Here is a 26,944-nt window from a genome sequence, read left to right on the forward strand (position 1 = left end):
GAAACAACACAAACTTCCAAAATAAAGTAGAATCTGTATTGTGGAGAGAAGAGTAGGTGTCTTACTTTTGTTAGTATTGAATTCAGTATGTTTGTATGACCTGCCTGGAAAGCATTACCTCAGAAAAGGCTGCATACTGGAAGTGCACGGCAAGAGCAAGCAGTGGCTGGAGAGCAATGGGCACAGGACACAAAATTCCCTATTTAGCAAAAGCAGTGAGGAGGCTGTTAGATGGCACTGTCTTTTCTTATGGCAAGACTAATATTCCCAGGTGAGATACACACATTTACTGGTAATAACTAAGTCCAAGTTCAAAAAAGCCATGGAAGCACTTGCTGACAGTAAGGGGACAGTCTGTCCCTTTCTTTCTTACAGTCTCCCTTTAGAAACTGAAAGGCCACTCTGAGGTCTCCCTGGAGCCTACCAGAGTAACTTGTATCTATTGCAGCCCTATTGCTATTTTGATGCCAAAGCAAAATACAAGGTTAACATTGCACTATTTAGCTGTGTATTTCATGTGAAAATTTATTTTTTTTCCCTAAAATCCTTCAATCAAGTTTCCATCACAACTTGTGTAAAAGCTCTGCAGACCTTTGAGATCAGACTAATAGGCTTGTATGTTGAATGGGCTGAAACCACCAGGGAAAGATTGAGTGGTATTTCCATGCCCCCGTCTTCCTCTACAATATTTTTTGTTTTAATTTCATTTGATCTATATCTTTCTGAGGGATAAATAATGCTTTGCTGTTTGCTGATTTGGGGCCGCAATAATTCCGTACTGTGATGGGATCCTGGGGAAAAGGTCAGGTGAAATCAAGTGCCTCAAAGTGAACTAGTAAAGATTTAGGAATGCTGACTCAGAAGTGCCTGTAGAAAAACTGTGACAGTGACTAGTTTCATGCAGAGAGAGAAAGAAGACAGACCTGTTTCCAAAAGGGTGCATTCTGCTGGAGAAAGATAAAAACAGGTATCAATAAAGTTGACATTCCGTGTCATAAACAGTGCCGTCAGTGACATTGTTGTCTGGTCTGGGAAAAGTAAAATCAAACGAGGAAGTTTGTGGGTTACTCAGGGTTAGCAAAATGCAGAAGATTACAGAGAAAGTCATTTAGTTTAAATAAATACTTTTTGAAACAAAAAGTACTCAGGTTTGTTGTGGAACAGATAAAGATGAAACATGATTCTTCTGACTGATTGTTCTGGAAAGGGCATCTTTCATGTTTTCAGATTCCTGTGAGATGACAGCCATTTTGTTTTCTGCATTTCTAGATTGTCTAGGTTGTAAGACATAAATATTTTGTGCTATGCCCCAGTGATCTTGACTTTGTTCTGTTTCCTGTGAGATAGAAGAAATCAGTGTAGACTGAAGATGGTTTCCATTGCTTATGGCAATCACGATTTGAAGAAAAAGGTCTTCACATTCCTATTTAACATTTCTATTCACAATATTGAGTGAGGAAAAGAAATACATGAGTACAACTTTTATTTCAAAAGTCCTTACAGTTAGTTTTACTTTTCATTCCTTGAATACTGTAGCCAATATTAGTAGGCTAAGACTTTGTGAGAGTCACTGGAGTCACAGAATTCAATAATCCGGACTGTGTTCTACTCTTGGCCAGATTACAGCTGTGAGCCGGAGTGGCTGGAATAAGGTGCCTTTGTCCTGATACTGGTTTTATAAAATCTGTAAGATTAGAAGGATCAAAACTTCGCCTTGCTAAAGCCAGGCATTTCCACTTGACTTGGATGCCTTTCAGCTGAACTTTGAGAGGCATTTGAGAAAATCGAGGTTCAGTCTGAAGAAGCTGCTTCTAACCTTTGTGTACGTCGTCTCCATCTGTTGAGCAGTAGCACTGTACATTTTTTACCTTCAAAAATCCATTGGGAATGCTATCATTTTGATATTATATCTGTTCTGACATAGGTATCTCCCAGTTTTGCCAAGGGAAATATATTTATTTCATGATTGATATCAAAGTTTCCTCATGTGTTATCTGCCTGGGGCTGATATTACGTTATTCTTCTGTAGAGGCCTACATACCAGGGCTTGTAGGACTGTTCTCTGGAGTTTCTTGACTTAAAGTCTGAACGTGGATTTACCAGCTGGTATTAGCTGCTGCTTCTGTCATGTTAGCTTTACCTTAAAAAAACAGGAAGGATCTGATCCTGGAGCAATAGCAGTAGTAAACATTCTGTCTTTTACTTCTATCAGGAGGGCAAAAACCAGGGTCAAGACAGCATATTGGAATTTTCTTGCTGTAACAAGCAACTACTCATAAAGGCTTGATTAACACTGCAAACTGACTCTTCACTGATTCTAGGAAGGTCCCTCTTAAAGCCTGCTAGAGCTACTGAAGAGCTTGAAAAAGCAAAGGAAAAGGCCTTTGAGCTGTGACCAGTCACCTACAAATGGAACCTAGAAATTTCAGGGTCATGTTTTTGTCAGTATTTATGCTCTTATTTGCAGTGGATAAGAGTTAATCCTTCTCAGACTGCATGGAGCAGGCAAATCCATTGCCCACAACATATGTCTCAGACTTTACTTAGACCTCAATCAGGTAATTTTCCCTTCACAGCTCTTGCAATTTTATAGAGCCATTCCGCTGACATAAATACTTCCTGAATTTGTCTCTGAACACTCCGTTACTAAGTTACCATGCATCAGCCAAGCAGAGCTGACTTTTGACATCACCAAAGTTAGTTTTAACTGTTGTGTTTAGTTGGTACTTAATTGTTGTTTTCACTGTTCTTCATGAAATAGCAGCTAAGCCAACTCTAACTGCTTGGGATTTGATGTGGACTCCAAGCAGACATGGACAATTACTACAACACTCTTGCCACAGAGTAATGTTTGCAGCACAGTAAGCTGGCCAGTTTTCCGGAGTTTTCCCTGTCAAAGGGACTGTTCTAGGTCTTAGTTCTCTCTGAGCAGTGAATAGCTTGGAAGGCAAAAAAATCCCCATTTGTGTTAAGCAGCGTCTGACTTCTGCTTCAATCTTAAAATCACACAAGTTTTATGAATGTGAGTGCAATCACTGGAATGTATAATCCAGTCTTAGTCAAATTAATTTCTTAACTCTTCTCCGGTGATGAATTGTTCTGGATAATTTTATGTTGTATTAAAATACCCTGTAAATTAATTTTTAATGTACTTAAATGTAGCATTTGTGATTTCATTAACAGCATGTTCTTCTTTATATCATGAGAGCACACTTGATCTACCCTCCCTATATACTTTATTGTCTTGGGTTCTCCTGGCATATCCTAAATTAGTTAATCATCAATGTGAACTTCAGTCTACTTAATTTTTGTTCTTATGAAAATCTCCAATTCCCAAGCAATGCTCATTGTCTTCCTCTTGGACCTCTGATGCTTCAGCTTTAGTGTTCTTGAAAGAAAGCTTTTGATTTGTATGAGGTCATTATAATTAGCTCTCTATTTTTTGTTCTGTGCTCCAGCATTTGTCTGTGTTCTGAGTAGCTTTGTCCAATCATCACTGGTTTTGTAAGATACTGTTGTATACATACAGTGCTGCGAGAAAACAATTTTTCTTCGGTTTTGCATGGCAGTGGGTATAGATCAGAATGCTGTCATAACATCGGTGATTGGAAACTTGAGACTAAATCAAAGAGACTAAATATAGAAGTCACAGACATTTCATATGTTATTTCACTGACAGTAATGGAAGCTGAACCAAGCTTTTTAATGGAATTATTAATAAGGAAAATGAGGTTCATACAAGCTGCCTTGTTGAATTCACATTGTCTTGATTTACAGCACATAGCTCCAGTCATATAGATGGATACTTTAAAATATTCTGAAGTATTGGCAATGTTCTGAAAAAGTTGTTTATGCTGATATAAACCTCTGAAAATAATGAGACAATCATTGATTCAAAAGATATCTTTGTTTACCGATCAGAGAGTAAATAATGTGTGTGAGGATGAGTAGAGCTTACAGTAATATGCTTTTTCAGTCTGTAGGAGTGTGTGGTTTAGGCCAGAATACTATTATTATTTGAAGATTTGTCATACGGTCCATGACTTTTTTTAAGTTCACATTATATGATAAATTCAGCTTAAATGATCTAAACTATGAATATATTAGAATTATGACAGTCTAGTGCCACTCTAGTAAAAGGAATGAAACAATCGTGTAGAAAAAGGTTAATGAAAAAAAGCATAAAAAGCTCTTCCCCTGTACTGGACAAAGTTGCAGAAGGCAGAATGTTGTTACAACATGTAAATACATTATGTGTTAAATGTGTAAATAAAATTACTGTACTGTTGGATACTTCTTTTTTGATTACTGGCTAAATTAAAAACTTTTTTTAATAAGTCAATGTATTGATATTTATAATCAGTTTTCTTCACTTAAAGAGCAAGTAATGTGGCGGAGCACAAACGAGCTTGTGCCCCATACATCAAGGTGATATAATTCTGGTGTAATTTTTGCTTGATGGCTAAGAGAGAAACTCATTGCAATTTTGACTTGTTGCCTGATATTCGGTAAGATATTTCAGATTGTTGCTTGTAATCCCCAAATGATGCTTTTTCAGTCTGTGGAATCATCTTTCCAATCATCTGTGAAGCTTCTGTGTCACAGCTCAAACTGCAACACTGTGTGTGTTTGTGTTTCTGCAGCTAAACACTGCTGCAAATTTTCAGCCTCCTTTCATAGTATTCATGGCAGCTACACCGGCACTGGGAAGTGAGATGCTTTCAGCATGAACACCAGGATCACTCTGGTGGGATAACAGATTAAGGTGCCGAACTGTTTTGCTGAATGCCCACTCAGCTCTGGGGTCCATGTTTCTTTGTACCCCAGTGGCTTTGTCTGCAATTGCAAATGCTATTAGATGTTATCGTCCCGTGACTTTGGAGAAAACAGCCTTTACTTGAAACTTAATTATTCCAAAACTCTGGTTTCTCCTTTTTCTTACCTATTTCTGTCCTTTCCTGACAACACATATGTGCTATTTTTTACGTCCATTTTTTTCTTCATTTTCTGCAGATACTAATGCTAACTCCTGTTTTTCTCTTGCAGCTTTTTCCATACCCATTCCACAGCTGAATCTCTTGGGCAGAGCAAGAACATGTACCTGTGCCCCTTAACATGGCCTCGGGCAGTAGAAAAATTTATAGATCCCATATGGAACTTTGTGACTTCAGGTAAGAAAGAAGTAATTAAAGCAGATGAATTTTAAGAGAACTGTTTATATGCAAATATATTAGTGGAAGTCTGTGATTCAGATGTCTGTGGGCTAAATTATGGAAAAAGTATTGCTCATTTAAAAATTCATTATAAAGAACATAAAATGAATTTCAAAATATGTTATGAAATAAGAACTGGTGAAATCCCCAACCACTGTAAAGCAGTCTGAAGTATGACACAGTATATTTTTTCTTTCTGTTATAATTTCTGATTTTAATTATTTATTGATGTATGTAATGAATTATTTTTTCCATCTTTGGATCAGTTGCTTTTAGTAACTTTAGCTTTTGCACCACCACTTTTAATGGTGGTGTTTTTGTTGTTGTTGTTTTTGTTGTTGTTTTTTTAATGTTAAAACTCAGAAGGTATTTCCAATTTTATTTATAATGAGTTCCTACTGGTTTGATAATGGATGCTGTGTTTGGACTGTCCTAGCAGAGGTTGCTGTTGCAATTCCCTATCTTGATCATGATCACAAAATCTCGATATATAACTCTTACTGTAAATTATTGTTGTGCAGGCATGGAATGTACAAATTATGTTCTTATACAGAATATGTCGCTGTCAGATTAGTTCTTGTTCTGAGCAGACCATGTCACCCTGCTCAGAAGCCTTGTCATTTTCTAGAAATGGGAATCTGTATCTTATTTGGTATGTACGCATACATACGTATTTGTACTTTTACCTGCCTTAGTGAATTCTTCACCATTTTGTTCTTATTTTTCTCAGATCTGCTTCCCAGCTTTGCCTGAAGTTGTATCTGTAGAATAACTGTAGAGCTTTTTTCCTCCGTGCGTGTCAGAAGACTCCCTGGTACTGAGGAACTCCCAGCTGAGATGTGATCAGCAGATATTTTGCAAAATGCAGGTATATCTTTCACTGTTCTCTTTAAGACTTTATCTGTGGTAGCATCATGAAACCATATGCTTTTTGGGGCAAAGACTGCATGAGGGAGGGAGGTCCCTGATTAGAATTGGAGAAGACACTGAGATAAGGTTAAGCACTATAAACCTGAAACTTAAGAAAAACTGTGTGACATACACGTTGACGCCTTTAAAACAGAATGTGGAAGACTGGTTGACCCATCATGTGGAAATGTTAGCTAGGAAGCTGGAAAAGGATAGAAATAGAGGTTAATAACTTTAGAGGACAATGCTTAAAATGTTCTTACTGCTGACAAAGACCATCCTTGATTACTTTTTTTCAATTATAAAGCAGAAAACATAAAATCTTACCTGGTTACTTTTTAGGATGAGTCAGTCCAGTGGGAGTGATGAGTTAACTCACTGAGTATTTACTGCTGCCATTCTACTTTACAGTAACTAAAGCCTTAAAGTATCAATGAAAGTATAACAATTAGTTTAGACATTACAGATTAGTCTCTGAAATAATTCTAGCAGTTTTAATATGATTTGGTGCATAGGCAGTAGCAGTTATTCAAGAATTACAAACTTCATCAGGATTTATTGGGCGACATCTTCCTCTGTTCCAGACTTACCTTGTCAATACAGTAGTGGATGATGACAAATGTCTTAATATTTCAAGATCCTTTTTATAAAACAGTGGACGTAACTTTTTAGAGGAGATATTATACTCTGTTAAGAAACCACCAGTGTTCAAAGGTTAATACGTTTTTTTCTGTACCTTCTTAGGAAAGCACTAAATGTAAGGGTACGTTTATCAGTTAAATCTGAGGAAGAATGAGACTAACACAGTCCTGAAAGTTGAAGGACTGGTTTATGTCATCTTCAAGGTCATTTTCCAAATCTGCTGACCTTGTTAAATTGACTTGTGCTGTTACAAAACCTAAATTATACTGAATAGTATCCAAATAAACTACAGCCAATATTTTTCCACTCTTGATGTGTCACAGTTGTACACTGATATATTTTTAGCACTGTGTTAGGTGAACTGATGGTCACATGTGCTGAGAATGGTGTCTGAAATGCCTCATTCTGTGCATTTCAGCTCAGTTTAACTCTGTAGCCCTCCCAGAACTAAGTAGCCTCTTTGCTATGAGGCACCTTGCACTTAATTCATGTTCTGTCACAGTAAAACCAATCTCAGAAAAATCAGTTTTGTAGAGGGGCTGGAGGTTTTACAGTGACTTACTTTTCTGCATTCTTTCCTCATCTACCTACTTACACAAATACTGCTTGAATTAGGCTGTTACAAGTTTCACTGCATAAATCTTAATACCACATGCTGCTCTCTTGCACAAGCGCAAAGTGAGTTGCCTTCCTGATGACACTGACGAAGTAGGAATGTATGAGGACTGCTCCAAAAGTATGACCTCTGATTTTATTATGTTGGCCTGTGGCATCACAGGTAGATGTTGGTGGTATGGCAGTAGGGGTTGAATCTTCCTGCCAGTATTCCATTATGTTTGGTTGCCATGTGACAGATGGCAGAAAAGGGGCAGTCTGACAGATGGTGTCTGACATGGAGGTGTGTATGAAGCAAAGATGTGGAACTGAGTTCTTCTGTGTAAAAAATAAAAAAAGACACCTATTGACATTAACTGATTCCTATTGAACACTGAGGGTGACCAACCAACGGATGTGAGCATGGTGAAGCAATGGGTTGTATGTGTCAGCATTGGGTCACCTCCATGTGAGCATGGCATGTATGCTCTTTTAATGGACGGGGAAAATATATAGCTAATGATGGTGACTGTGTTGATAAACAGAGTTTTATGGCTGAGAATTTGCTCTATCAAATAGTGTTATTGTGCTCTTTGTGTCTTGGGCATCACTAGCACCAAAACAGCACTTCTTGATGTTGACAGTTTACTAGTTCAGAATTCTAGGTGTGCTTCCTAAACAAATGGTTGAATTTATAGATAGCAGAAACTACAGAAGTCTGAGAAAATTAAAGCTATGAGTGCATACACGTACATCTGCATCTCTGTATGTCTATGTATGTAACTTGTGCTTTGTTCTTATTGCTCTCAAGTAGAAGTGCTATAAAATTTTTAAGCAGCTGCCCTTTCTGATAGGTGCTACCTTGGGGCTCATTCCATTGTTCATTGAAAGTCAATGACAAAGATCCCATTACCTTTAATCTTGCAGGATCGAGGCTTTAAATGAAATAGCCAATCCTGCTAAGATTTTCCCATGAATATTCACTTGAACTGCACTATGGTATTGCTTTTCACTTCACTGACTTGTTTCTGCAATAGCTCTTCTTAAATGTTTTGGATCAGTGTTTGGTCAGTACCAATGGATGTCTGTGGAAGCATAAGTTTAGCAAACATTCAAACAAAATTATTATCAAAGAATTTTAATTAATAAGCACAATTATTCATACAAGGAATCTGATGCAGAGATGTTACCCTGCAAATGAAAGTCCAGAAACAGATTGTGTGATTCTTGAGCTTGGAAATGTTTAGAAAAGGCTGATATTTGAACCCCAGATGCTTCTGAATAATGAATGGCTGACATGCAGTCCACAAACCAGGAATTATTTGCCAATGTAGGTAGGGGTATAAAGAATTCAGTCAGGCTGTTTGCTTATTTGTACCATCCTGTCCTTCACAACAATCAGAAAATAGTGTGTAATTTTCTAAAAGACAAAATTTTTACTTTGTAGTTGTGAACATTTGTTTTTTTGGGGTACAGTCTTTGTCCGTGGAGATGTTTTAGTAGGTCCTGCTACTTTTCATTGGTGTTGATGTTACCCTTCTTACAAAAGCCAAATTTATTCAGACCAAAGTGCTCCTACAAGGATTCTACGTATGTCACACGCGTTATGTTATTTCAGGAGGGAATAGAAAAGAAAATACTCTGCAGAATTGCTGCAGAAAACAATTTTTGTTCCTTGCATTATTGCTTTATCTCTTCCACTTCATTATGGCAGTAGAACTGAATGCAAATGAGAAAAACGAACCAATCCCAGATACCCATTTTGTTGGATTTAACTTAGGAATTGAATATCCAGCTTGTATTTTTTTCTGGGCAATTTGCAAGTCAGATTATGTGAAAAATCCAGACAGTGTACATTTTTATCCTGGGTGTAGGAGCATTTCAGCTTTCTCTCATCGTTGTTTTATGCAGAAAGTGGTGATAAAAGGCCTCTCACTTCAGGACTGTGGATATGACTTTATCTGCCTCCTCCTTGCCTCTGTCTCTCTGGATTCTAGCAGAGTGCTTTAGAAGTCCAGGGACATCTCTGTTCTTCTGATGATATGGATTTTCTTTTGTTTTCCATCTCTTACATCTTTTCCTTGCAGAATCTGAGTAATTAAGAAAATAATGCTTTCTTTAGGATAACCTTTTCTTGCCCCACATTACTAACATATTACTCTTTTATACAAAGCAACAAAACCTTCTGTGAAAAATTATTCTGTACAGTGATGTTTTCTTTCACAGTGATTGTTCATGACTGTGCACATGCAGCTCTTTTATCTGATGGGCTCATTTTTCAGCTCTGGGACTGGATGAATCTTTATTTGAATCTTCTGAGCTGGGAAAGTTGGGAGGAAGGCATTTGCATTTTAAGTAACTTTCGCCAGTAAGGTTGATAGAGCAGTGAGTTCTGTAAGTGTAGGAAGGAGATGATCTTCATTTTGTCTTATGTCTTCTCCATCAGATGTGTTATTACCCATCGTTCCTCTTTCTCTGTACTTAACAGCCCTTTTGGGAACAAGTTCCTGGGATGTGAGAAGCCAGGCTTTCTCATCTGCTATCAGACACTAGGGCTGTTCCCAATATCCACAGCTCTGATCTTAATTCCCCATACGCTCATTTGTTTTCTGTGTTTTGTTGCAAGACTGTAATGTTTTCTTCCAAAATGAACACTTGATTGACACCCACTAGTTCTGTTAACTTTTAACACACTGTCCTACCAGTAATTCTTGCCCTTTCTTTGTTACCCTCTCAGGATGACCTCCTCCCCACCCCCGCCAGTTATCTGTAGGAGCCACGCTGGTTGTATGTGAATGCCTGAGCTTAGAAAAAGTCTTGCTAAATGTTATGGGGGAAGAAGTCTCTTAAATTGCATCCTGTTTTGGGTTCTTCATGACATAGTACTCTTAGGTCTTATGGCAGTTTAGTGATTTGCTTTTAATCCATTGAGCAAAGCCATAGCCAAATTGTTAATATAATGCATACTGAAAGCAGATTATTTTACTCTTTGAATCTGTTCATGCAGTGCTACAGAAAAAGTCCATCTCTGGTTTTTAAAGATGAATGTCAGCAGGAGTCAATGGAAATAATTCCATTGACTTCAATTGGATTAGTATCAGTTTCAGATGAAGTAATTATAGGAAATGACTGTGTATGTACTGCTGCTGAAATGCATAACTCACAGAAATACCAAACTGAAAGAAATACCAAGCTCGGTTCCTTTTGGTCAGAGACAGGCAATTTAGATACCTTCCACAAACTAGTTGAGAAATGAGTCTTTTTTAATTCATTTATAAAATGTTTCACACTTGCAATGCTACTAAAATTAATGCTACTTTGAAGACAAGCTTTGCTGAGTCAGGACATAGTAAGTGTCCTTAGATTACACGGCTTTGCTGTCACAGAGAAAACAAATCCATTACTGTATTTTAGGTATCTGCTCACCTAATAATTTGCAGAAATGTTATAGCATTATGGGAAATAGGGTGTAATGGTAGAATAGCTGCTCACTTAATTTCGGACTGAGGTAGCTTGGAGAGAGGAAGTCATCTGAAGTCTTGCAGAACAATTAGTCACATTTTTTTCCCTCCAGCAATAATTCAGTGATCACATAGCTGTTAATGAATCTTGCAGGACGCTTCCCTGTTTGGATTTGAAGTAGTAGAATTCCAGCTCAAGTAGATGCCTAGAGTTGTACAATTTGTTACAAGGGGAGCATCAGGCTGCATTTGTGATTATTTCACATGTACAACTCAATTAAAAAAATAAGGAGAATAAGGCTTTAATATTGTTTAGGGAGGATTATGGCAAGACTTCATTAAGCATGCAGATTTCTTCAGGCTGAGTTCTGCACATAAGCAAGGTTTGATCAATAATACAGCTCTGCTTAGGCTTGATTGATTCAGCCTTTCATGTGCTCATAGGATGAATGAACAAAATGTTCCCTATAAGAAATGGGTGGTCCATCAATGTAAATGGCTGTTCCATCTCCTCGGGGCTAAGCCCCATCATGATTATTTATATTATAGTTTATTATCCTTCTGTATGTCTTATAAGGCAGGCTCTCAGTTTTTCATGTCGTCCCAGTGATCGTTCATCTAATCTCATCTTAGTTCCCCTGTATTGCATAGGAGAAATCTAAATGACACCTTATATTTTTTAGTGAGTTTTCCTGTGTATCATGGACAATGGTACAAATCTCACCAACAAAGTTTTGCAGTGTTTATATACAGCAAAGCTCCCAAAGGTTGTGCAGGTGATGTAGCAAGACCACCCTGTTGCCTGTACCAGATTAAATGTTCTAAGATTAATTTCTGCATGAAAATGAATTTAACCATGCATGTTAAACCAGCTTAGCATGATCAAGTAAACGTAGTAGAAGGAAAAAAGACACTTTTGAAAGACTTCTGAAGACATAAATAAATTGGTAGGGGTGGTCTGAAGATGATAAGCACATAACATAACGCAAATTGTTAGTCTGTTAAGCTCAGTTTTCTGATGCAGGCACTAGTCCTTTCGTCAAGATTCACAGAAAAAATGTTTATAAACAGAGACTTACCTAACTGGCTAAAGTTAGATCAGTTTGTAGTGAAGAGCGTTCACTGATTTCTGCTTCAAGAGTATTTTATGATTACAAACAAACCATGAAAAACCAAAGAAATGCAGCTTGAAATGCACTGATTTTAAGACCGGCACGTACCTCTTTTTGTTTTACCATTCTGGGTATTTCTGCTCTTTCCCTTTTGAATGACCTTTTTTTTTTAGCTTTAATGTCACGATGTATTAGGTGCATTCAGCAATGCATGAAATATTTCAAAGGTTTCTGAACGCGTTTTGGATTTTAATGAACTAGTTAGCTTTTTGCCAACGTATGCTTCTGTGTTCTTGCTGCTATCTCTTGTGACTAATTCTCTCAAATGATTTTGGTTTTAGCTATAAACTACTTGTACTTATTAGAAAATGGCATTGCAATAGAAATGGGTGGTGGTGAAGTGAAATCCTTTTTAGCCTATTCTTGTTGAAAATATTGACTCCACAGACCAGTATATCTGCTTAAGTGGGTTTTGTTTCAAATAATAAAGCAATGCTTAAGTAGAAAATGTTTCACCAGAGCAGACTATTGATGAACCAGCAGCCATGTTTATAAGAAAGTATTCTCAGAAACTGTCCAAACCAGAAATAAATTAAGCGTGAAAATGACATATTTCACAAAGCACGTTTTTATGTGAAGAACGTTTTTATGTGAAAACTGATGTTTGGAGTAGCAGCTTTTGTCTGTGATCACTTCTTTCAAAAGAAGAGATCAGTTTGTCTCAATTTGTAGGATGCTTACAACTGCAGCTTGATCATCCTCTTCATAGGAAAAAAAAAAAACAACCCAACCCACAAGTATTTCTGGATAATCCAGTTTCATTTCTGATTCTGAGTACTGTCTTTTCCATTGTACGTGACGTGAACTTAATCCACTTCCAAAATGTCTGTATTTCCTTACATATGTGACCAGCTCCTATAAGAACTCGTAGGATAACTTTCAACTCTTTATTTCCAAGACTGCTCTCAGGTTTTTGCATAGCCTGTCATATTGTCTGGTAAAACTGATGAAAATAGAGTTGTTTATAGAGTAAGCTATGTGAATGAATTACAGCTGGGAACTGGTGGTTTGCTTATTGAAGAGGGCGAAGCATCTTATGAGGTATATTGTTCTGTTCAGTTTTGGGTGCTGAAACACATTTATAAGAAGTGATTTTAAAAAGTAATCAGTGCTTATTGGTTATTTTTGTTGTGGTTTTGGAAAATCTATTCGGTTTGCTTTATGTCTTGCAAAACTACTATCCCAGTAAATATGGCTACATATGAATCCCAGAGCCCTGATTTCAGTGCTTTCTGCTGACCAGCATAGCTTAAACCATTTAATGTCAGCCTCCTGCAAAGCTTGAGCTTAAGACTCAGTTATATAGTAATATCTCAAACTAAGACATCAGAAGGAATACAAAAACTAGTCAGAATCAGCAATGATGGCATAAATATAACTATTCACAGTTAATACTGATGCCTGAAGTTATGAAATAAGTGGTATAACCCCATCCCGAGCTCTGGCCTGATCCCTGGGTAGTTTTCAGGGTGGATAGGAAAGAGGTTTGGTGCAGAAACTGAGAAGCTAAGATTAATCCTTCACTGAAGCAGAGCTTCAGCCTGTGCATGTCGAGTGTCTTGTTGCCTAAGTCCTGATCTTTGAAGCAGTTATGTTCTCTCATGTCTTGACTTGTGCAAGCTAACATGTTGAATCCCTGCCTCAGTAGAGATCTAATCTGCTCCTTTTCCGCTGAATTCCAGACAAGAACATTTCTAATGTGGTTTCTCTTCCCTGTTTTAATCGCACTTTGATTGTATCTTGCATTATTGGTTCACTAGGGACTTGGGCATTACAGTACATTAATTAGGAATATTAGCACGTTACTAGGAGCTGTTCTGAAATCTGTGTTAACTTACAAAATACATTTTTGGCCTTATCCTTCAGCAGTAAAATACCTAGAAAATTTTAAATTGGTTGTAAAAGAATTGTATGGAATTAGATGCTACATACTTATGTAGAAAATAAGGAAGCCAGTTCTTGCAGTGAGGGCATACTTAGTGAAGAAGAAAAACAATGTTCTGGCTTTCTGTTTTTTTGTGTTTTTTTTTCATGTTTCGAAGTGTGTCAGGTGATATTACATATACTCATTGTACTGTTTGCTTACACTAATTTTGTGTGACGAGGAGACCAAAGTTAAATTACTTAGAACAATTAACATGTGGAATCCAGCAGATGTATGTAGCTTCCTCTAAAAGTAATGCCTCCTATTTATTTTCATCAATATGACATTGAGTCCAGTGAGCACAATTCCAATGTTTGATAGAGCAAATTCTCAGCTCCAAAATACAACTTCTCAACATAGTCACCACTGTTTGCTGATTTGTGCAGGTGAGCTGGTTGAGATGCTCTTCATTTTGCAGCATGACAGTTGTGCATAGCTTTCCAGTACATGGCTTCTCTTTCATATTGCCATTGCTGAAATGCACCACCTGTCCCACCCTGTGCTTACATCCGCTGTTTGGTCTCCATAGATATTTAGCAAGCATTGTCAATGGGTGCCGTTTTTTCATGTGGAGGAATTCATTTCCATACCTTTCATACACACTTCTATGTCTGACATTTTGTTCGAAAGCTTCTCTACTGCCATCTGTCACATAAAAAAATGTAGCTAAATACTGGCATCTCCACTGTCATACCTCCAACATCCCCCTCTGATGTTCCAGGCCAGTAAAATAAAATAGGAGGCATTACTGTAACTATATTATACAAAACCAGTTTGTTGGAAGGCTCCCATATGGTCTGAATGTCTTTTGTCATTATTTTGTTGAAAGTTCAATCTAGATCACATTGTCAGACTGATAAAAACAAATAATTTCCTATTTTATAAACACATTATGTGTCTTTGATAGAACAGCAGGAGGCAGATTGTAATCATACCTGTCTCCTTGCAAGTTCACCTTTAGCTCTTTCACAGTGTCTTGATGTTCTATAAACATGGAAGAGAACATTGAAGTGTTATGGTATCCCTGCAGGAAAAAGTCTCAAGCAACCAGTTTTGAGAATAAATTTTAGTTTTCCCTCTGAAGAGGTTATTTAAGATTTAAAAATAATAATTAAAAGAATAGAATAAGAAAGAAACAACAACAAAAAGCAGAAGAACAACCCTCAGTATAATTAACATTTACATGTTCCGTCTAATTTCTTTCACATGCATTTGCCTAAAAATAACTACAGTGCATACCCTGCATTACAATGAATCCCTCCTGTGGTGGTAAAAAAAATATTTACTGTCTTTTAAAATGGATGTACCCATTTCCTGTGCACTGGTAGGGGAAACAAAAACAAGCATTTAATTTAAAGGATGCTTCATCTGTTGATGGTGTTTGTGCCAATTTACAGAAGCTAATGGTAGTGTTAATGTAACTTGATTTCTGAGCAATTAAGCAACAGTTTTAGTTTATTTAGTTTATTTAATTGGGATCTTTTATCAGGAAGCCAGAATAATGGCCAATACTGTGTGTGTACAATTCTGATGAAATACTGTGGTTTTATTATGTTGTTAGTCTGGATGCTAAATAGCTTCGACTGTTGATAATGGAATACAATGTCTTTCACTTTCACTTCAACATATATAAGTAGCCATATTAAATATTTCTCACAGTCAGTCTTGCAGTGTCAGGGAAGGATTCTCAGCTGCAACTACTGCATCAAGGCAGGACAGAGTAAATACATAAGTATTTACAAAAAACAACAACAACAAAAAACACCCAACAGCACTAGTCCTTCTACAGAGTTACATATCTGTCTTCTGTATTTTCTCCATCTTCTCATACATGTCACCAAAAATTCAGATCTATATGAGACTTTTCCTTTACAAGACTATCTTCCAGTATTTTCTCCCTATAGAGGAGATTAGCGTTTGATGACCTTTTGAACCAATAGTTCTGTTTTCTGAAGCAGAAAATTAAGTTTTCTTTACTGTGAAGAAGCCTATGTATGTCTCATATTCACTCTAGACAGTCCTGACATACAAGGAGCAGAGTATGTGAAAATGTGTAGAAGGAGTTAGGACAGCAGAAAACAGATTTTCAGTAGAATTTATAACAGAAATGTCTTCAGAGGTTCTTGCTCATACTAAGATACCTGTAAGGTGCTCTGAGAGTCCAAAGAGCTATTCCGTGAATTAAGGTGTAATTCATTCTCTTTCCACTGTCAAGAGGACAATAGAGTGAAGAGGAATCAGATTTTTCAGCAAGGCTTATGAATCTTCAAGGAAGATCAGAGAAATGTTTGAGATACTTGAGATAGTAAAATAAAATCACGTCAGATACTGGTCCTGGATATTGTATGCCAGATGGTTTAGGAAAAGCTGAAAATGGAGAAAATGGCCAAAAGTGTATAATTACTGTGGTTTCTGAACAGATGTCTTCACTTGCAAGGAAATTCCAGGACAGCGGCTTGCAAAATCTTCTTGCCAGAAGTACCCAGTCCCTTGGGCTGGAATTTCTGCTCAGTGCCTGAAAGTGTCACCTCTGGCATTTCCTTATAGGTGCTATTAGTAGCACCTGTAGGTCCTAAACCTGTATAGGCAGATTAGGGATTGTTTATTATTAAAACACGGTGAAATACCAGATGGCTGGTGATGTTTGCATGGAATTGTCTTTCCTGGGTTCCTTTCTGTAACTGTACTGTAAACCGACTCAGTCATTCAATGTATTTCTCCTGGTGAGCATTGTTCAGCTCTTCCTGTAGTTTAGGTGGGAATAACAGGCAATAGTCAGGCCCTGGAATATGAACTTGCAAGGTGCACTTAGTACAGGAGCCCTGTACCTCCAGTGAAGGTTATACAGCTACTTGTAACTTCCAGTTAAGAAAAATATGTCCCACTTTGCTTTTCTGTAGGTGACACAGCCTTTCATGTGTCTTACTGGCTGAAGTAAATAAAACAGGCTACACCTAGATTAGACAGAATTTTGTAATGTGTTTGTATTGGCAGAAAGTAGGAAAGGAAAAACAGCCTTTTTTACTATCCTGAACTGTAATTGAAGGAAAGCTAATCAAGTGAGTGGAAATGGCATGGGAGAACGCTACACTCATATTAGAGATGGATTATTATTCGTGTTCTGTTTTTGGCAGATGGCTTAATACATTAAAATGGACGAGAGAGCAGTACAGACAGTGTGGCATCATAGCTGTACAAATGGAGACAGCCCAGGCAGAAGCTCATTGCAGTTTGGGGAGTGACTGGGAGAAGAAAATGGCTCTGTCACACTTAATTAAAAAAAGCAGCAGCACAATACAGACAAAGGCCAGTGACAAGTATTGTCCCTGCAGATGAAGCATTATCTACTTTGTACAGTCCATACAGTGCCATTCAGCTCCTCTGCTTACTGACTCTATAGGTGATGCAGTTTTTTAATTTTCCTTTCACTCATAAAGGAAAAACAGCTCCTTAATCACCTCGAGGTCAGTCAAAGAGAGGAAAACACAGAAGTTGAACCATTCCTTTCTCCCTTTCCTTTCTTCTTAGATAAATGTAGGTCTAACTGCTGTTCTGACCTCTGGGATTTCTGTTTCAGTACTTAGATTTCTGTGTCTAACTGAATAGCAGAGCACCCTCACGAGAACTTTCAGCTAACTTTTTGTTGTTTACAGTGCAAGCATCTTTTTTGGAACATAAATGCTAATGAAAAACAAGGGACTTTTTTTCCCCTCAGCTTTCAAAAAATAATTTGTCTGTGACAGTAATCTTGTAATTATTTTCTGTAGCGACTTCTTTCTCCTTAGAGTTTGAGTAAATTAATAGGTTCAAAGTGTCAGGAGCATTCTTTCAATTACCTAAGGTGTGCTAGTTCTAGTAACAGATTTTCAGTTTGCTATGATCAGTTTTTGCTTCACGCTCGGCATTAAGTGGATTTGGACCAGCTTGCATTCAGATCAAGCATAGCACAGTCTTCTGCACCATTTGTCCAGCTGTACCCTGTTGCAGGCAGGGCACCAGATGCAGACAAGGACAATGGTAGGGCAAGATAGAGGCCAAGCCTGTCAGTCAGCAGCAATTCTCAGCATCATGTGTGCTGAATACAAGGAGTGAAGACCTTTCCAATTTGGTATCTCTGCTAGCTAGAAATCAGTAGAAAGATGTGGGAGCAATGCCCCAATACAATTTGAAGTGTGTTCTTAATTGTTCATACAGGAGGAGTTTAAATTTCAAGTGTAGACCTGGTTATTTTGCATGGTCTGCTAATTTAAATGCCTAGAATTGGAACAGCATGAATGCCTTTGGTGTTGCTGTGTGTCCTCTGTGTGCAGGCATAGTCCTGGTGTCTGCGTGATTCTTTAAGGTGTTGTCTGGCCTAACGTGCTTATGTTTATGATGACAGAGCAGTCTGTTACACTCACAGCCATTGCCTAGTGACACATAGCTGTGGGTATTTGTAGATTAAATTAGATAAATCATGTACTTATTTCTGCACTTCATACTGCAGAAGAATGTGCATGCCTTCACTACTATAGTTTCAATGTTTATGGAAGACATTTGATTTGAATTGCTTTTACAGAAGTTAATTACATTCATTTTATAACTATATCATTAGTGTTACTTTATAATGCTACTCAGGCCAAGTGACTTTCCTTCAGTCATACTGAGAAAAGATTCTCAAGTTACCTACTCTATTCTGGACATAAAATAAAGGGCTACAGTGCAAAGCCGTACTACAGAGTGAAATGTCTGAAATGAGCGTACAGTAAAAATTATGCATAAAATCTGCCATAGACATATTTATTCTTCATCTATCTGTATTAACATGAAAAGATATGCATGTGGACAGAACACAGATATGCTCACCAAGGTTGGAAATGATCTCCAAGATTATCTAGTTCAATTAGTGTCCTTACTAGAACTTCTAAACTTTTCTTCAACGCATCAGGGATAGTGACTTCACCATCCACCTCCCTGGGCAGCCCATTTCAGCACCTGACCACTCTTTCGGAGATTTTTTCCAATATCCAATCTGATCCTCCCTAGTACAGCTTGAGGCCGTACCTTCTCATCCTATTGCTAGTTATGCAGAAGAGACCGATGCCCACCTTGCTACAGCCTCCTTTCAGGTAGTAGTAGAAAGCTACAAAGTCTCCCCTGAGCTTTCTCTTCTCCATATTAAACTACTCCTCCTAAGACTTGTGCTCCACACCCCTCACCAGCTTAGTTGCCTTTCTCTGGACACACTCAATGTCTTTCTTGTAGTGAGGAGCCCAAAACTGAATGCAGTCCTCTAGATCTGGCCTCATCAGAGCTGAGTACAGGGAGATGATCACCTTCTGCTCCTGCTGGCTGCACTGTTTGTGCTAAAAGCCAGGATGCCATTGGCCACCTTGACTGCCTGGGCACATTGCTGGGCACAAGCAGCGACCAACATACCCAGGTCCTTTACTTCCACAGTCTTTCAGCCATTCTGCCCCAAGCTTGTAGCAATGCATGATGTTTTAGTCAAAGTTCAGGGCCCAACACTCGGTCTTGTTGAACTTCAACCTGTTGTCCTCAGCCCAGTGTTCCAGCCTGTCCAGATCCCTCTATAGAGCCTTTCTACGCTCCAGGCAGATGGACACTTCCTGTTTGGAGTCATCTGCTGAGGGTGTACTCAGTGCCATCATCTAGATCCATAAAGATATTAAACAGGATGGACCATAGTACTGACCCCTGAGAACACCGCTTCTGGCCAGTCAGCACCACTCATTCAAGTATAATCTTCTTCTAACTGTATTATATAGAACAGGGTGAATAAAAATGGCAGTTTTGCTACCACTGCCTCACTAGCATAAAAATCAATCTCTTTGCTCATGCCTGGTGCCGTTTGATTTGGCACTTAGCGATCCGCTAGAGACAGTGAGGAAAATATGAACAATGTCAAGAGAAAATGCATTGTTGGAAGCAAAATCAATTCTTTAAGTTCATTTCAGTTCCTCATTTTGCAAATTTCATTATATCCAATTCTATTACAAAATACACTCTCAGTATGGCCAATAATTGGAAGAAGAATGCTCACGTGGGTTTAATAATTAATTTATTTGAGTCTTCACATGTTTCAGTTTTCTTCAATAAAATATAACCAAATTATGGAAGATCATATAGTCAGTGCACATAAATTCTTACATGCTAAAGACTTCTACAGACAAGAAGTAGTTTTTAGGATGTAGTAGAAATTCATGCTGAACTAATGTAATTGCTACCAGAACACAATAATTGAATGTTTGCAGGAGCTTTTACTGATGTCATATACTTTCAATCTGGCTGTTCCTCATCAGTTTCTCTGTTTGACTGATGCAGTCCTACCATACTGCTCAGGAAGCAGGACATGATATGCTGCTTGGATGGCCCCGGAAATTATGAAATAAAATTGTTTCAGCTATAAAACAGAGTACAGAAAATCCAACTTTGTTTTGTTGCCGTGCCTTTAGTATGAGTCCTTGTTGTAGTCTGTATGTTAGTTTCCTGCAATGAAGTGTTTGCAGCTGTCCAATTCCCATTCAATTATTCTGTTCCTGTGTGACGAAGTTACTTTGGGGTGCGCAATAACAAGCTTATGCAACAAGGAATTGCAGTGCAGTGACTTCAGGAGTCTAATGTAAAATGTAAAGGAGAAACACGCCCCTGCTCCCTCTCTTCTTTTTTTTCCCCCTGAAATTCTAATTTTGTTCTATGACATATGGTTTTCCATCTGTTTATAGATCAAACAAGCTTAAAGATGGGAGTTTTAAGAAAGGAAAGTAACCTTTTTCTAAAGCGGGAAATAGTATTGCTGTTGAGAAATTGCACTAGTTTTGGTGAAATGAAGGGGAAAAGCCTCTAGGCAGTGCAGTAAGTTTGTTGATTTCACAAGTGTAAGCTGTGCTGTGTGCAGTTTTGTGTTTTTTGAAGCCTTTTCTGTACGTGCTATGTTAATTGTTTAGTATTTTACTATTAGTTCCTCCTTTATTTCCTTTCAGACATCAGAATCTTTGCACATTACAGTAGGTAATTACAGTCAATAAGAGAAAAATAATAATTTGGGGTGGGAGGAGGTAGCATGGTGGCTGTGAAGAGCATCGTGGTTTTATATCCGTTACCATCTGCTAGGTTAGAGGAGCAGGAAGATGTGAGTAGGGTAGGATTGTGTGGACATCAAGAGGGAAAAAGACCTATCTCCAGGGACAAGGAAGAACCTGAGAGGAGGCAGTGTGTGACCAGCACTGGAACTTCAGAGACTGTTGTGAACAAAGCAGTGACTGTGACAGTGGGCCTGGCTGAGGAATTATTGGCATTATTGGAAGTACTTGAGGGGAAGATGAGGCTGGTCACTTAAAGCTTGGGTTTGTTAGATCCCCATCTCCAGGATACTGTAACATAGTCTGGTTTTTTACTACATTTACAAAAAATGAAACCTTAGTTTAGGTCACAGTTGAAAGCATTACCTTATGCAACCTCTATCTAGTAGTACCCAGTAGCAGGCAGTGTCTTACATACTAGCTAAAAAATAGCTTCAGCAAAATAGAATACAGTAGAGGCTAGGTCAAGAGGGATGAGTACACAATAGTTCTGAGTCCTGAATTTCATTTGAATTATAGGGTTGCCTACGCAGTGAGTACTATTTTTAGCCGAGAAGATGGGTTTAATTTACAGTAACTGTTTCAGGTGAGATTTCTCAGGTGGATACACTTGCTGAAATGTTAGAAATGCTGGTGTATTTGTACGTGCTACATTCCTTTAACCAGCCTTGAGAACGTGTTATTTTGTGAGGAAAGACATGTGGGATTAGGAGGCAGGGCAAAGTGATCTCACTCACTTGAAATAATTTTGGCTTCTTCTTGCAACTAGACGAAGAGTTTGGTGAAAATAGAGATCATTGTTACTCCAAAAGCTGAAGTGCTTTTTTACTGTTTATTTGTTTTACTTTATCAAACACAAATACCCTGGTCAGTTTTCCGAAGGTCTATGGGCAGATGTATTCAGTGCTCAATTTTTAATCAAGATTTTAGGCTCCAGTTTACTTTCCAACTGGCTTGATGCAATTGCTGTACTTTCACCATGAGCTACAGCTGATAGATTTTGTCAGTGTGATTTCTTCAAAAGGAAGGACGAAGCTGAATATGGAAAGGATGTACCTCACTAATGCTGTACCTTCCTGTGCTTCTAATCACACTGGCTGTAAATGCTAACAGTTCTAGTTTGATGAAAGCAGGCGGAGTTACTTTCATGTCAGGCTATGGCACAAATCAGCTAAGTGTTAGGACAGTCAGATTAGGGGCAGATAGTTTGTGGAGGATGTGTGTAGCTTTGTTGCATTTGTTTTTGCTGTATTTCTTCATGGCATTTGTGGCATGCATGCGCTCCATATGGGAAGGAGTGGAGCTTTCCTGAAGGGTAAAATATGGTGAGAGTTTGCAAGGAATAAAATGTCAGGCAGAAGCTACTGTGTTTTCACATTTATACCTTCTGTAACAATCTATGTAGATTTTGGGTAAGAAATGTTTCTTTAAGTGTTTGTATTTTGGTGATAATGGAGTTGTTACCTAAACACGCCAGCAGTATGGCGTTGCTTTTGCAAAGCACATACCTACAGTCTGAGTACCAGATCCACTGAAGAGATCATTTAAGCATGTTTTTAGCTATACTGGTTGCAATGTTGGCAGTTCCATGAGAATTCTTTATAGTATAAGTCACTGTTTACACCCACCATGCTGGAATGTATTGAGGTTGTTCTAGCAGTAAGGGTCAGAAGGTAAAGCATTACTGTAGTCTGACCAAATAACAGCCGGTGTTAATTCAGTGGCTGTACTAAAGTTTACATTACTGTGTTTAAACCAAAAGTATTTCAGCCAATGTTTCCCCTTACACACACTCAGTGTTTTGTCCACATTTGCATAGTATATGGTATACAACATCTGAAGTGAGTAGTTCTATTTTTCATTACTATATGAACTAAGTACATAAATCTGTCGAAAATAACAAACCAGAAAACAAGTGAGAAGTCTAGCATATGTTATCAAATAGCTTGGCATTATGCCTGGTTCGAGTAAGTCTGTGCCCATTGTTTAAGTAGCATATTGTATGCTCAAGTTTTGGTTAAGTCTGATACACATAGTAACAAGATGTAAGCACTTCACTGCTGTTTCTGTGCCAGAGTATGATTCTGAGATGATACCTCAGTTAAGGAAAAAGAGAATGCAATAGTAATGCACCAAGTTTCTGGAAAAGGAAGTAGGATTGGCCCAGAAAAAAGGGCTTGTTTAAAAACAAGATAAAAAATAACTCATTAGTTCATGTGAGATGAGGCTGAACATGCTTTTGTTAAGAAAGAAAGGATAGTGTTCTATCTGAGAAGTAGAACAAACAAAATTAATTCACTGAAGTCTCTTCCTGGAGTGACACCTATTTCTTACTGCATAAGTTACTGGTGGGGGAGGCATTCTGTCCAATGGATACCTTGGGCAAAAATATAGGAAGAGTGGCTCTTCTCTCCTTTCATACCTTGAAAAATCAAAATGTAATTTTAGCACGCTTGAGACATCCGAATTCACTTTGAGAAAAGATAAGTACGGGGATGCTTGGGAGCTGAATGTGTTTCTGAAAAGCAGTACTGTAAGGGCTCTTTTACTTGGGAACAGTTTTCTTTGTATTCTTTCTTTTACCACGTATTTTCTGAACTGTCCTATTCTGCTTTTATATTTTAAGTGTTGAGAAGGCTTATTTGTACATGCATTTTGCTTACACTGGACTTATGTGTTATTGGCTGTCAGCTTTGGTCCTTAGCTTTTGATAATGCAGAAAATTAATGGAGTCTTCAGCTCAGGCGTTGTGATAATAGAGTGCTCAAGGATGTGCCATCACCACCCACGAGACTCAATAGCTCATACTACCAATAAGCTCTTCACCCTTTGGATTGCTGAATTAATAACCTTAATATTTTGTATTGTGGTATTTTACTGTTGGCTTCAACACACCTAAATAAAGACAAGTTATTTGAAATGCACCAGGAGGAAAGGGCAAGGAAGACGTGTTTTCTTTTGGGGAGCATATCTCTTTACTGGTGGCATGCTTTCTACCTACACAAAAGCAAACCTGAAGGTGACTTATCAGGCTTAGCCAGCCATGGTGGGGGATAACATTTTTAGAGAGCTGCTATAGAGGAAGGATGGCAGTAACTGCTGTCGAGGGGATATTTTACCACTGGATTCAGAGTAGTTGTGCTGATCTATCCTGGCTGCTGAGCTCGTCACATACCCAGGTTAATTTGTTCATTTTGTTGTACTTGTGGTAATGTTTTGAGAACAAGATAAGGTGAAACAAGACCTTGGGAAGTGGGGTGAGGGTGTTGAAAACTTTTATACTGTCTTTTTGCTTGAAGGCGGAAAGTGTAGGACATAAGACAGGAAGCTAATGCTGAAGGGAGAACACAAATATAAAGATTGTAGAAAGTATGATATATGGAAATCAAAGGGTGGATCAGAAAAGGCAGGTGGGTTACTTGGTTGCTGCCTGCAGATAATGCGAGGAAGCTGTGAAAGGGGGATTCAGTGATTCCTTACCTTGCTCTGGCCAGCCTTAGAAATAAACATGCTAAGTCTCCCTGGGGAGCCATAGAGGACCCAATCCTAATCAAATTCTTGAACTTCAGATGAATTGTGGATCCTCTGCAGCACACAGAGGCCACTGGTTGTGATGATGATGTATCAGATAGTACTACAAGGTGGTAGTCCAAGCAAGTCCATTCCTGCAAAGAACGAAATGCAGTAAGCTGTGGATACACCTTTCCCCTTCTTGTTTTATGATGATGTAGTTACAGCTCCGTAGTTTTTTGCTGTTATCTCCTTGATCTTTGTAAGGCCTTAACTCCAGGAATATTCTGCTTTCTTGGAGAAGTCCTTTATTTGAAAGATGGTTTTCTTGACCAAAGAAGCTTTAAAAATAAAAATTAGTTTTCTCTCTGTCTCCTTTAACATCAGCCATGCTGTATAGTTGGGCAAACAGGCCTTGGTGCTCTGTTCATGTTTTCAGACTGTGGGAGCAATTATTTCCTGTCATGTTTCTACCCAGTATGGAACTCAGTAACTAAGCAGACAAAATGCCTACCAGCAGGCTGGCTGGAGTGGTTCACACCAGCTCCCTTAATGTCCTGTCCCCCTGCTTCTGTGGAAGTGCTAAGTGCCAGAAGGCACAATCTGCCCCATAGCTAGCTAATGAGCTGCATGACTATTTTCAGCTGCTTTTAAATCATTTTCTGTCTTGTATAAAAATAATTGAGAAGTCCAATACAAAGCCAATAGCTCTAAAATAGCCCGACTCATAGAAGATGGATAGTCCAGAGGAAACATGATCCTGCATGACCAGACATCTCTAGTCTCCAGCCTGCTAAAAAGCAGCTATTTTAAACATCAGGAAGTAGAAAGTACGCTGCCTACCTGTAAAGAGCTACTTAAAATTGCTAGATCCATATCTTGCAGTGCTGACTTATATCTTAAACAAGTCTTGTATGCTGGAGTCAAAAGTAAGCCCTTCTGCTTTTTTTTCCTTTTGCTGATGGTCGATGGGTTTAGAAGCATTATTTCTGTTTAGTTTGCCATCACTGTTAAGCCATTTCTGCTTTGGATACATTTTGTTTCTTTTTTATTTTAGGAATTTTTCTTATAAACTAAGGTTTATTAATTGAAAGGTGGTTATTTGTCATTACAGCAGTGGCACTTTCAGTGCACAGCAAACAATCTGTATGCAGCTAATGCTTTCTAACCGAAGGGAGTGGGCTTTTATTTATGTACTTAGTGAGAAAAATATACAGGCTAAACATCCCCCAAGTTTAACCAAGAATGGTACATAAGGGATAAGAATTAGTTGGAGGCACAAATAACAGGTACGGCCACATAGAATTTTACTGTCTGTTACTGGTGAAAACTTGGAAATGTTTTCTTCAAAACTGAAGCTAATAAGAGTCCATTTAAACCTGCTGTACAAGGCTGTTTTTCATGAATGCTTAAATGCAGATTTACAGAAAGTAACTGTCTCGCTCCAATTTGTAGGAGGGAGGCAAGGTTCTTTGATATGTGTATACCCGGCGTGAGATTAAGAAGCAACGGTTCAAATGTTGGTCCAATCAGTTTATTAAAGTCCTAGACGTTTTAGGGAAATGGGGAAGGGAAGGTGGGCGATAGGAAAAGTAGGAAAAATAAGCAAGGAGTATGTAGAGAGCAAGAGAGATAGTCACCACCGTGGGTCCAGCGAGGTACACCGTAAGTCCGTAGATTTCAGGAACTCGTCTGATCACCGCGGGGGATGGGAGAAAGTCAGGAAGCACTGCAGCAAGCCGGCCTTCCGAAGAGGTTTTTCCCTCAGGGAATTCTCCGTCAAAGGTGTCTTTGGGAGATGTCTCCGAAGTTCATCTCCAGAGATCGTCTCCAAGATCGTCTCCAAAAATCCCCAGTTTAGCGAGGGCCTTTTATCCCCCATTTCGGTGGGGTTGTTTTTCTTCTTCTTTGAAGTTTGAGGATATCTCGAACAAACACTGAATGTCTAAACAAGCATCTTCTGAAGGCAAACACTCTTTGTAAAATGGTTTTAAACCAGCTTTTGTGACATTCCTGGCCCACAGATAAGCCAGCAGGGGTTGGTGGTGCCTCTGTTTACCAGACACAAGCATTATCGCCTTCTGCAGTGGTCAGCTCCTTCAAGCAGCACCCCTGAAAAAGACTGCTTGTCCTGTCTCTGCTTATCTTTGAAATCATAAGCAGAGATGGCACAATAGTAACCACCATTCACCCTCCTAGATAGCTAGCAGTCGCCAGTCAGAGTCTTATCATCAGAAAAACCTCACGAAGCAAGCTTTGAGACAACAAAAGAAAACCAGATCTGTCCTTCACAGTAACTCAATCTGCCTTCAAAAGATCCAAAACCTTTTGAAACCATCTGGAACACTAGACCTGTGTGATGTCACCATGCTTTGTCATCTTTGCTGAAGATGCAGCCATAGATCTTCCCTTGTTATTCCAGGTTAATGGCCTAAGT

The 26,944-nt window shown here is 38.5% G+C and overlaps 1 protein-coding gene across 1 annotated transcript in view; it reads left to right on the forward strand.

The window, feature by feature from the left end:
* The window catches only part of LOC140253702 (rho GTPase-activating protein 22-like), a 222,330-nt gene that overhangs the window by 159,623 nt on the left and 35,763 nt on the right, over positions 1–26,944 (forward strand). Inside the window, exons 7-8 of the mRNA XM_072339445.1 lie at positions 5,047–5,171; positions 5,944–6,081. Of these exons, the coding sequence (XP_072195546.1) occupies positions 5,047–5,114 (68 nt within the window). The 3' untranslated portion in view covers positions 5,115–5,171; positions 5,944–6,081. The remainder of the gene's footprint in view (positions 1–5,046; positions 5,172–5,943; positions 6,082–26,944) is intronic.

The sequence above is a fragment of the Excalfactoria chinensis genome, chromosome 6 (assembly GCF_039878825.1).
Source record: "Excalfactoria chinensis isolate bCotChi1 chromosome 6, bCotChi1.hap2, whole genome shotgun sequence".
In the NCBI taxonomy this organism is placed as follows: Eukaryota; Metazoa; Chordata; class Aves; order Galliformes; family Phasianidae; genus Excalfactoria; species Excalfactoria chinensis.